Source organism: Micropterus dolomieu, linkage group LG19 (genome assembly GCF_021292245.1).
Source record: "Micropterus dolomieu isolate WLL.071019.BEF.003 ecotype Adirondacks linkage group LG19, ASM2129224v1, whole genome shotgun sequence".
Lineage (NCBI taxonomy): Eukaryota > Metazoa > Chordata > Actinopteri > Centrarchiformes > Centrarchidae > Micropterus > Micropterus dolomieu.
Window position 1 is genome coordinate 16,646,938 of NC_060168.1, and position 12,523 is coordinate 16,659,460.

The following is a 12,523-nucleotide window of genomic DNA, read 5'->3' on the forward strand; positions in this document are numbered from 1 at the left end:
CACTATCGGTGTCCACAGCGGAGAGATCAGGACCCAGCGGGACATTTCTGAGTCTGACAGCATGAAACAGAACCTTATTGTGGCAGTGAAAGATAACGGACAGCCCTCTCTCTCTGCCACCTGCTCCATGTATTTACTTATTTCTGATAACTTGGCTGAGGTGCCAGAACTGAAGGACATTTCTTATGATGAGAAGAACTCCAAGCTGACCTCATACCTGATCATCGCGCTGGTGTCTGTGTCCACCTTTTTCCTGACCTTCATTATCATCATCCTGGGTGTGAGGTTTTGTCGCAGGAGAAAGCCCAGACTGTTGTTTGATGGAGCAGTCGCCATCCCCAGCGCTTATCTCCCTCCTAATTACGCAGATGTTGACGGCACAGGAACTTTACGCAGCACTTACAATTATGACGCCTACCTGACAACGGGTTCTAGGACCAGCGACTTTAAGTTCGTGTCATCTTACAATGACAACACACTGCCTGCTGACCAGACTCTGAGGAAAAGTCCAACAGACTTTGCTGAGGTGTTTGGAGATTGTAATGACTCTCCTGAGGTAGGAATATGTTTCATAGCATCTGTTCCAGAGTCTTGAAAACGACACACACACACACACACACACACACACACACACACACACACAAACACACACACACACACACCCAAGCACACACACACACACACACAGCTGACCTGTCTCTGTTTGTTCATGTGAGTGGTCTTTGTTAGGACAAACTGCTGTGAACCAGGGGAATATCTTTGAGTGTTTTGGCTCATTCCTCTGTCCTTGGTGCTGAACACTGATTTTCTGATTTTTGGTCTTCTTGACCTCCATCTTCTCTACAGTTAACAGCCAGCTATTTTTTTTTTCATTATCCAGTTTAAAGCAAGTAATCATGTACTCATTTGGAAATCAGAAGGACATTTTTATATATATTATTTTATTGTTCATCATTATATTTTTCAGTTATTTTTATTAAAAAGTCAGTTTTTACTGTAATTTGTAGGAAGAGGGAGGCAGACATTCACTTTTGTTTATACATGTATTCCTTTTAAAATGACAGATGGATATGCAGTAAAACTGAATGCTATGCTACAGTGGACTGCAATGTTTCTCTCAGTTACCCTCCTACATTAGCATTGGATGCAATATAACTAATTACTAATAAACAATAACTAAGTTTTTAACAAACATGTTTGTGGTCAAACTGAAAGCAGAGGACACTGATGACAGATCTCATGCTGAAATACTGTACCAAATATCAAGGGATACACACTCAGAAGTGTCCTCCTTCCTCACCATCAACTCAGAATCTCGCCAATTAAAAAGCTGTTTTACTGAACATTGAGTTTTTGGCTCATGAATAAACACACCTGTACATAGATAACCCAACATCCTTCTACATACAACTTAAATCAGTATAATGTTTATTTTGCTGTTAAATTGTATTTACTATACAAACATAAGTCCTGTTGTTTCAAGTGACACAACACTGTTCAGTATTTTAACTTTAGTTAATTTCCCACACACCAGACCTGTAGTAAAAGTAAAGCAAGTAACTAAGTGACATAGTACTATGCATTTCTCAAACAATAGCCCAGTGTTCTTCTCAGTAAGTTTAAATTCTATCTCCTACCAACTTTACTTTGTCTCAGTAACTCTAGATGTATTTCTGTCAAGCAGGATCAGTAGAACATGTCCATTGATTCAACAGGCTAAATTAAATTAGATGTCATTGTGGTGTCTCTAAGCTGTTTGCAATATGTTTCTAAAATCAGTGGGAATCTCTGCCTCCCTAGCTGTGTGGTCACCCTGCCATTAAGATTACTTCAAGCCTCTGGGCGAACTTTATTTTGTATTTATCGACGGTGATAGGGGCAAAACAAAAAGTAAACTTGCACTGGTATTATCCTTTTTAAACTCTTAATGTTATAGAGAATGCTGGATATTGACAGAGCTGATGATTGCAGTAGCCTCAGTTACTTTCACTAGTCTTTACTTAGGGGTGCAACAGTTTAAGTTGTTTAAACATGCATTTTAATTTTGTTAGTTGACAGTGTGCTTAACAGTGATCTATTTCATATTGCCAAATTATTTGAAACATTGCGAATCTCTCATATTTTGCATATATATCACAAACAAAAAACAACTTGTCAGTTCAGCTGCCGCTTCTTAGGACATCTGGAGCTTTGCAATGGTAGTCTTTCTCTCAATCTTTACAGAGTGAGCATAACTCACTTCTCCATAATGAATAATAAGGAACTCTTTATTCAGAGTTTCTCTTATTTGCATATATTGATGTAAGAAAACATTTACAGTATATTCAGTCAGACCTATATGATAATAAGGGGATGTTGTGCATGTTATTGCCCAATGTCTATATAACATTACAATACACTGTACATTGAAGTAAGATGATTTAGTTTTGCATTTTGTATACCTCACATGGCTGATTCAACTGTCTGTATGTGTGATGGTGTGTGGAGAGAAACTGTTCTTCTGTTGATTGTTTGGGTGTAGAGCACTCAGTAACACCTACAAAGGGAAGATGTTGAATCAAGTAATGACCAGAGTTTGAGGTGTCTGCAATAATTCTCAGAAAACAAGTTCTGTACGCTGGGCATTTGGCACCAATTAACAGACCTGATTGTGATATATGTGAGGTATTTGGGGTCTTTTTCTTGTGTTTAAAATATATATTTATTGTTTAATATGTTTTCGTTTTTATTGTTTGTATGTAAATTTGTGCTTTGGCAACATTTACCTAAATATTCATGCCAATGATGCTAATTGAAATAAAAAATGAGAGAGTGTGTGTGTGTGTGTGTGTGTGTGTGTGTGAGTGTGAGTGAGTGAGTGTTGTCCCCTGCCATTTCCACAGTTACACTGCGTGTGTTCAACTCCGATTCAGTGTTATGCAATGCAAAAGAGCACCACAAACTATAGTCTGAAAAGTGTAGTCACAGGGATTGGTCATCTCTGAGAATATTAATAATAGTTTATTGATAAAAAAGCTTTGTAACATTTACATAGTTCAACGTGATAACAATTACAGTAGCGTGTATCTCATAGCAGACTGCTCTGTTGTAATTTTCATCTCAGTCTCTTGGTGACGCTCTTTTATAATGTCTGACTCATATGGCGTGTCTCACTCTATCTGTGTCACTGGAACTGGAGTATTGGGTTAGAGCCGAGGGCTGTGTAGGCATGCGTGTTTGTGTATATGTGTGGGTGGGTATGAGAAGAAGTGAGAGTGTGTGTGTGTGTGTGTGTGTGAGAGAGAGAGAGAGAGAGAGAGAGAGAGAGTGAGAGAGAGAGAGAGAGAACGAGGTGGTGAAATTGGGATAGAGAGAGAGGAATCCAAGCTGACGGCTTCCCTAATAGAGCATGATTAACTCAGTATAGAGAAGCAGAGAACCGTTGCTTTACAGCAGCATTTTCAGTTAGTTGGATGTATATGTTTAGGATTTAGCTATAATGTCGACAGTACATCTGTTTATGAAAGCATATTTAATAATGGACCAGCGAATAAGCTTAAAATGGTGGCTGCATATTTTACTGTTTAACCTCCTTTTTGTTTTTTCGCTTGGAGAAGTCCGTTACGTTCTTCCTGAGGAGATGCAGCGGGGGTCTGTTATCGGGAATGTTGCTCGTGATCTGGGGCTGCAAGTAGCGGTGCTCGAAGCTCGTCGTTCCCGTGTTGTTGCAGAAGGAACAAGCCAGCTGTGCGAACTGGACACTGCGTCAGGCAATCTTTTGATCAGCCAACGGATTGACCGAGAGGAGCTCTGCGCGCAAGCCAGTGTCTGCATCCTACAATATCAGCTCTTATTTGAAGACCCCCTTCAAGCTTACAGCTTAGTTTTGGATATTGCAGACATAAATGACAACAGTCCAGTTTTTGCTGCAGGGGAGATCAAACTAGATTTAGTGGAATCCACAGTCCTGGGTAGGCGCTTTCCGTTGGAGAGCGCGCATGACCCCGATTTGGGAACCAACTCAGTCCGTGAATATAAACTGAGCCCGAATGATCACTTTGCACTGGAAATGAGTACTCAAATAAACGGCAATGCGTATCCGGAACTAGTTCTTAAAAAGGCCTTAGACCGGGAAGCACAAGCTGAACATGTACTGAAAATCAATGGAATTGACGGGGGGAGTCCAGTCAGATCAGGAACTGCTTCTATCCATATCCGTGTTTTGGACGCTAATGATAATGTCCCAGTTTTCAGCCAACGAGTTTATAAAGCCTCTGTGCCAGAGAACTCGGCCATAGGGACTGTCATAGCAAGGCTGAATGCCACGGACCCAGACGAAGGTGTTTATGGAGAGATAACGTACGCTTTCAGTCACCTGTCAGAGAAGACGGGGAGAGTTATTGAAATTAACCCTCTGAGTGGAGAAGTTCGGGTGGCGGGTCTTATTGATTATGAAGACGACATAACGCACGAGCTGGATGTTCAGGCTAAAGATGGGGGTGGTCAGGCCTCTCACTGTAAACTTATAATTGACGTCATTGATGTAAATGACAACAAACCTATGATCGAGATAAAATCAGCCTCTGCTAACGTGGCTGAAGACTCTAAACCTGGGACTATGGTTGCTCTGATTAATGTTTATGATCTGGACACTGGGAGCAGTGGGCGCGTCACGTGTACAATCCCAGACAATGTTCCATTTAAAGTTGTATCAGAGGTCAAAAACTACTACATGTTGGTGACTGACGGAATACTAGACAGAGAACTTCAACCAGAGTATAAAATTACAGTTACTGCCACTGATGCGGGCTCTCCCTCACTCTCCAATGTAAACGTTATAACAATCCTGGTTAATGACATAAATGATAACCCCCCGACTTTTACGCAGAGCGAGTACAATGCCAACATATTGGAAAACCAGCCCGCTGGCACGTTTGTGATGAAAGTGAAAGCAGAGGACACTGACGAGGGGTCTCATGCTAAAATACTGTACCAAATATCAAGGGACACACACTCAGAGGCGTCCTCCTTCCTTACCATCCACTCAGAAACAGGGGAACTCTTCACATCACGCCTCTTTGATTACGAACAGTCAGTTCACTTCCAAATTAAGGTGACAGCTCGAGATGGAGGGGATCCTCCACTCTCCACCACTTGCACTGTAAACGTTTTTATTAAGGACCAAAATGACAATGCGCCTGTGGTTCTATACCCTGCCCAAACCTCCGGGCTTATTACTGAAGATATGGTGCCAGCTGAAGCGCCTAGAGGTTACCTGGTTACTAAGGTGGTAGCTGTGGACGCCGACTCTGGCCATAACGCATGGCTTTCCTACAGAATAATCACAGCAACGCGGCCTAACCTGTTTATAGTCGGTCTGCACACAGGCGAAATCAGAACTGTGCGAGCATTCATGGAGGACGATGAACCGAAACATACTGTTGTGGTTTTAGTAACGGATAACGGGCCCGAAACTCTCTCCGCCACTGTTACAGTCAGCATAGCAATAGATGACGGGCTACCTGTTTTAAACGAGCTCTTTGAGTTAGCAGATGAATCACAGGATAGTGACAACTTAACGCTCTATTTGATTATCGCCCTAGCAGCCGTTTCCTCTCTTTTCATCCTTTTAATCAGTGGAGTGTTTTATTTTAAGCTCTGTCGGCGTGGCTATGTTTACCGTTCACCCACCGCTAATCTCCCCGTTTTCCCCACGGCCTACTGCCCCCCTCATTTTACAGATTTAAGCCGTTGTGGGACCCTGCTGAAAGATGAGCGCTATGATTCCTTCTTGACCACTGGGTCGTGGAGAGGCGATTTTCGTTTCGGCTCGAACACAGACACTGACACACTGAAGCAAAGAAGTGCAGCCTACCAAAAAAACACCCTAAGGCGCGTCAGTACAGACAGGGCTAGTTTGAAGGTGAGGGCAGGTGCACCGCACACTTGTTATGTGTTCAAATGAGAGTTGGCCATAACATATTGTAAATACATTGGAAATGTGCAGTGAAGCGATTTGGACTCTCTGACTGTCAAATATGCTGTAATCTGTCTCATGGTTGTATAGCATTTCTAGATGCATTATTGTGGCTGTTTAAAATGTGGACATTTTTTCTACAGAACTTTTTGTGCATGAATATGTTTTCAGTGCATCAATATGTTTTGTAATGTTCTTGGAGTTTTGCTTATGACTTCAACCTCATCCCCCAGACCTGACCTTGCACACTGACAATCTTAACCTTTGTTGTCTATCTTCTAGACAATAGTATCATAGTAGCATAAAGTACTTATTCATTTTATGTTTTGTTTGTAATAGTTTTTGTCAAAGACTGAGAAGGTTTGCAGTTGCTTGTTCCCAAACAGGACAGAGTGTTTGTATAATAAGTATGAGTATTTTGCTTTTCCTTATAAGCTCAAACACCTACATATTGGAATATGAGTTGGGAATGGGGAAATAACCTATAAAATACATATTTATATGGTTGATGTGTCTCATTTCAAAATGCATAGTTGACCTCTCTGACTGTATCTACAGTTGAGTAAATGTAGTCCCAGCTATTAATATTTTCTTTGTGGTACATGTGTTTTGGCCTCTGTTTGTGTATTTGTGTAAAACGCCCTTCATACTTTTATTTATTGTCCATTTTTGACTTGGAATACATCGCAGCCAAGTTTTGAAAATGCTATATTGTGTTTTCACAAAATATCACAAATACTTTGTTGTTTGATAGTGACACAATAAAAGCTTTGCACTACATGCTATGAATTGAACAATATGTAGACTATGACTGTACCCAGATGACAAATAAACTTAATAAGAGAAGATTGTGTTTTACTTCTCCATTGGCCCAGAACTTGTAAAGGACATTTATAACAGAAACCATAACTGATGATCATCATGACACAAGTCCAAGGCAACTGTGTTAATTAACAAGAAAAACTAAAACCTGCACTCTGACAAAGACTTGCATGCGTGTTTGGGCAGTAAGATGCCTCCCTTCAGTTTTGAGCAACCAGTATTTGCAACATATTGGTAAATAAAACTCAAATGAACATCCTCTAGACACTCTTACTTCTGCTTTAGCCTGAAATGTGCAATTATATAATGTAGTTACAAGTCATACACAATCAATGCAAAACAATATGTGTAGATAATTGCAGATTGTTTTTAGTTATTTTGTCATAAGTTTGCAGCGGATTTGTAATATTCAGTGTGAATGCTTTTGCCAAGTTACATTTTCCATGGATCCATTTTATTATACAATCTGAAATATGTTGTATTTGATTCTGTATACATCAGTAAGTAAGTAGTTTAATGCTTCAATACCAGCACTACTAAAACACCGCTTAATATCATTTAACCAGGGAATACCTATGGCGATGAAGGGATGATAATTTCTAGAAGTTCCGCTATTGCATTCAATATCACTCTGATACCTTTTTTTCCTTTCTTTCAGTTAAACACATTGTTTTTTAGATCTACTCTTCTATAGCCTCTTTAGCATCAGGACACATAAACCACTCAACAGTAACAACAAAATAACCCACGTCACATAAACAACCAAAAATAAAACGTATTTTATATGCATATGAATGCTGAAAAGTAGATTATCTAAAGGTCAGTGGTTAGAGTCTGATAAAACAGTTAATTGGTGATTGGTGCTTGTTTCTGCTTCACATAAAGTGGCTGAGTGTGCGTACTCTTGCCTTCAACTTACTGTGTCATGGTGCTGAAGCAGAGAGGTTTTGTCATCAAAATAATTCCCATGTGAATTCATGTGTGTTACTGCTCATGTTATAGCTTCAGGCTCACGTTTGCTCCTATTTTCAACCATGGCAGGAGGGGGAAAAAAAACAGTACTTAATTTAATATATATATATATTATCTAGGTCACAAGAATATTGTTTTAAGCATTGTGGTTGACATTATTGGAGAATAATGGAAAATTATGTAGATTTAACAGTGCAGCTCATTTTAATTAACACAGGCGTCACAGAGTTTTCAATGTTTCTGAATACTGAGTGTAGTAAATTTATTTTTTAAATCTGATTATATGTTGTCACCCAAGTACATGATTCTTGCACAGCATTCTACTTAGGTTGTAATGTGATAAACACTGAACTTGAAAATGTGATTTTACATGAGTTGGTAATTCATTTATGACGGCGTTCTAAATAATAAAATCACACGATGGGGTTGGTTAAGTGAAATGCTGGTTAAAGAATAAAAGAAACATAATGTAATATAGGTTAAGTGCTCAGAAATAGGCTAAATGTTACCTAAAAAGTTGTTCAACTACAGGTTAAATTGAAAGTGAGAGCTGACTGGCAACAATCCAACACACAGACTGACAAGAGGAAAACACAGCTCCATTTTGGGTTTGCTAACAATGCACTGGAGTGAGCAGGAAATGGAGCAGAATAGAGCTGAGCAGGTATAAGCTTTAGCTTGGTTGACAATATCTTATTCTTTATTTATCAAAATAGCAAAGTAGTCCTTCTGAAGTAAGTCAGAAATAGACTACTTTATTCAGCTGATGGACTTGGACATCTGTTTGTTAACTACACCATACTTTGAATGTATCTTGGTTAAAGCAGCCCGTTGAAGTGCTGTGTCTGTGATGACTTCTTTTGGGCAGTTGTAAAGCATTACAGTGTCTATGTCACAAGATCAAACCATAATAATATTAATTATTTCACTATGGATATGTACTGTACATAATGTAAATGTGACAAGATGTGATTAATATTAACTGTTTCTGTTTTCTTCTTTCTTTTCTTGGTGCACTCTTTGAATGAACCTTCATTTCAATCAAACAGGTAAGATAATTTTTGTTTTCCTTTCTCTTTAAATCTCACACAGTACACTATATTTTAGTTACTTCACTCTGTTATTTTAGTGTCAACAGCCTCATCAACACCATACTCAACTCTCACAGTCAAAATAGAACACAATTGACCCAGAATGAGTTTCCATCCATTTTCCATCTATTATCTCTTATCCTCTGTATCTCTTTTTCTCTGTGTCTAAACCAACTAATACAAATGTTCATAATGTAGGTGTAAGACTCCTATCTTCCCAAATGCTGCTTTTAAATTCATATTCATTCAAGTCTGAGCATTTTAGCTAGCAGTCTTGAAACAAGGGCAGCTGCATTGCTCTTATTTATGTGTTCTTTTTGATTCTATCCTAGGCTTTAAGCTACATGAATATTAAATATCCTGGCTGCTGCTGTGCAGTCATTACCTGAATAATTCACAATCATGATGTGCAAACTGTTATGCTCTGCAGCAGTATATGCTAATATTTATGCTAATATGAATAGGGGGACGATGCAAACTATCATGACCCATTAAAAAGCATTGTTACCTGTGCAGACACCACGTTTTAGCTACATAGAAAAGAAATGCTGTGAAATGTGTCAGCATTTGTTCATGCCTGTGGATGAGGGCTGCAGTAGATTTATAAGAGTTGATTCCACTGCTCAAATGTAGGTCACTGGATTCATCAGTCAGATTGGATCAAGAAAGAAGAGATTATCTATCTATTGCTCCATCGCTCCGTCTCTCTGTCCTATCTATCTATCTATTTATCTATCTATCTATCTATCTATCTATCTATCTATCTATCTATCTATCTATCTATCTATCTATCTATCTATCTATCTATCTATCTAGTACCGTTTCACTTTCCAACATATGTTCTTAGCATTGTTCAGTTTGCTGTTACATTTTAAAAGGAGCTGAATGCAAAGTATTCCCAGGCTTACCCACTTGTATCTTTTGTCTATTGATAACTAAACATGATGACAATGGCAAGTTCCTTGTATGATCAAATACTAAGAACACATAAAAATGATCCAAGAATTGTATTGTCCATTCTACAAATACTGACATTTTATTTATATTTTTGGTCTTTTGTATTCTTTGCTGAATCTGCACCATTAAAGGGCTTGTAAAGTTTGGATGCATCCGATTATAAAGACCAGACGGTTCGAACCTTGGTACACACGTACAGATAATGATGCTGTTTTACTTAGTCACTGTTGGTGGTGCTGTTGCCTAAGCATACTATTTGTCTAACAGCAGTCTTATTACAAGTCACCGCCCGTCTTTGAGGGAAACAGGCGATGGTTTTGGGCATACTTAATAAGGCTCCACTGTGGATGGTGGCATTGCATTTATTTTGACTGAGAACTACAACATATAGGTCCATATTGTGAGCGAGACCCACGGATAACTGTGTAATTCTGGATCTGATATTCATGGAAAGAAATGGATATGCTAAAGAGCAAAGGGACTTCATTGGATTGGAGAGTCTCCATTTTGCTTTTCTGCGTTGTTGCTGCGGTTAGCGGACAAATACGTTATTCTATACCAGAGGAGATGAGGAAGGGGCTGTTTGTCGGAGACGTTGCAAAAGACCTGGGCTTGGATGTTAAAAGGTTGGTTTCTGGTCGGGCTAGAGTTGTTATAGATGGCGATAACCAATATGTCGCGCTGAACCAGAACAAAGGGCATATCGTTGTCAATGAAAGAATTGACAGAGAGAATTTATGCGCCAAGAAATCACCGTGTAGCTTTAGTTTAGAAATTGTCCTCGAAGATCCACTTGAATTGTTCTCCATTACCATCGAAATACAGGATGTAAACGATCATGCTCCTGCTTTTCCCAAAAAGGAAATTAATTTGGAAATAAGCGAATCGACGCCCACGGGGACTGTCTTTTTGCTTGATAGCGCAGCTGATCCTGACGTTGGAATAAACTCACTGCAGAGTTACTCTTTAAAGGAAAATCATAATTTTGTTCTCAAACAACACACTCGAGCAGATGGGAGTAAATATGCTGAAATGATGCTTCAGAGTGGTTTGGACCGCGAGAAGCAGAGCGAGCATACGCTCATATTGACGGCTGTTGACGGTGGGGAACCGCGGAGGTCTGGAACAGTAAGGGTTCATGTATCTGTTCTCGACGCAAATGACAACGCACCAGTTTTTACGCAGTCAGTATACAGAGCGTCTGTCTTAGAAAATGTTTTGAGAGGCACAGTTATTGCTGAAGTCAGTGCCGTAGACGCGGACCAAGGTTACAATGGTAACGTTACATATTCGTTCACCCACTTAGAAGAGGATTCCTCCTGTCCTTTCGAAATAAATTCTTACACGGGAGAGGTTAAACTCACCGCTGCCATCGATTACGAGGTTTCTCCAAATTACGAAATAAACCTTCAAGCAAAAGATCCATGGGGTGTAGTGGGAGCCAGCAAACTGATAATTGAGATAACCGATGTAAATGATAACAGTCCAATAATCACAATGGCTTCATATTCGGGTAAAATATCAGAGGATTCTACTCCTGGCACAGTCGTGGCGTTGATTAGTGTCCAAGATAAAGATTCCGGTAAAAATGGACAGGTTCATTTAAATATAGATGAAAATATCCCGTTCAAGATTAAATCGTCTCTCAGAAACTATTACACATTGGTCACGGAGCAAAGTCTCGACCGAGAAAAGCGTCCCAAGTACAACATCACTCTCACTGCCACAGATGAGGGCTTGCCTCCCTTATCAAGCAAAAAAACTGTCGTTTTAGACGTTACTGATGTTAATGACAACGCACCAGCGTTCAGTCAAAGTGTTTACAGCACTCAGGTAATAGAGAACAATTCCCCTGGTGTCACTCTGTTGCAGATACACGCTACTGATCCAGATCAGGGTCAAAATGCACGCATATCATATTTTCTTATTCAGGGTGATATTAATGGTAATCCAGTCTCCGCATATTTCTCTATTAATACGGAGAGTGGAGTCATTCAGTCGTTGCGTTCCCTTGACTACGAACAAGTCAAAGAGTACAAAATACGAGTTAAAGCGCAAGATGGAGGCTCGCCACCATTAAGTAGCAACACGACAGTTCTTGTGCGTGTCCAGGACCAGAACGACAACCCCCCTCAGGTTCTGTACCCAGTCCAGACTGGTGGCTCTCTGGTGGCTGAAATGGTGCCACGTTCAGCAGATGTGGGCTATCTGGTCACTAAAGTGGTGGCTGTTGATGTGGACTCTGGACAGAATGCCTGGCTCTCCTATAAACTGCAGAAAGCCACAGACAGGGCGCTGTTTGAAGTGGGCTTACAGAATGGAGAAATAAGAACTATCCGCCAAGTGACTGATAAAGATGCTGTGAAACAAAGACTGACTGTTATAGTGGAGGACAACGGGCAGCCCTCTCGTTCAGCTACAGTCATTGTTAACGTGGCGGTGGCGGACAGCTTCCCTGAAGTGCTGTCGGAGTTCACTGACTTTACACACGACAAGGAGTACAATGACAACCTGACTTTTTACTTAGTGCTGGCTTTGGCTGTAGTTTCCTTCCTCTTCATCACGTGTTTAGTGGTTATTATATCAGTGAAAATCTACAGATGGAGACAGTCTCGCGTCCTGTATCACTCCAATCTCCCTGTGATTCCGTATTATCCACCACGTTACTCAGACACTTTGGGGACAGGGACTCTCCAGCACGTGTACAACTACGAGGTGTGCAGGA

General features: G+C 40.1%; 2 protein-coding genes and 1 pseudogene across 3 annotated transcripts in view; all 3 read left to right on the forward strand.

Moving 5' to 3' along the window:
* The window catches only part of LOC123957483, a 24,584-nt pseudogene extending 15,350 nt beyond the window's left edge, over positions 1-9,234 (forward strand).
* Positions 3,479-6,062, forward strand: LOC123957475 (protocadherin beta-15). Its single transcript, XM_046030306.1, has one exon. It carries the CDS (start codon positions 3,479-3,481, stop codon positions 5,942-5,944), a length of 2,466 nt encoding a protein of 821 aa, XP_045886262.1. The 3' UTR covers positions 5,945-6,062.
* Positions 9,235-9,675: 441 nt separating the features above from the next.
* LOC123957479 (protocadherin gamma-A10-like) overlaps positions 9,676-12,523 on the forward strand; it is a 3,576-nt gene continuing 728 nt past the window's right edge. The window contains exon 1 of one of the 2 annotated variants that reach the window (XM_046030311.1): positions 9,676-12,521. In XM_046030311.1, coding sequence (XP_045886267.1) covers positions 10,255-12,521 — 2,267 coding nt within the window. In that variant the 5' untranslated portion in view covers positions 9,676-10,254. The remainder of the gene's footprint in view (positions 12,522-12,523) is intronic. The other variant, XM_046030310.1, reaches the window with a different exon arrangement.

Coding starts and splice junctions, on each gene's coding strand:
- LOC123957475 (XM_046030306.1), top strand. CDS start 3,479: ATGTCGACAGTACATCTGTTTATGAAAGCATATTTAATAATGGACCAG.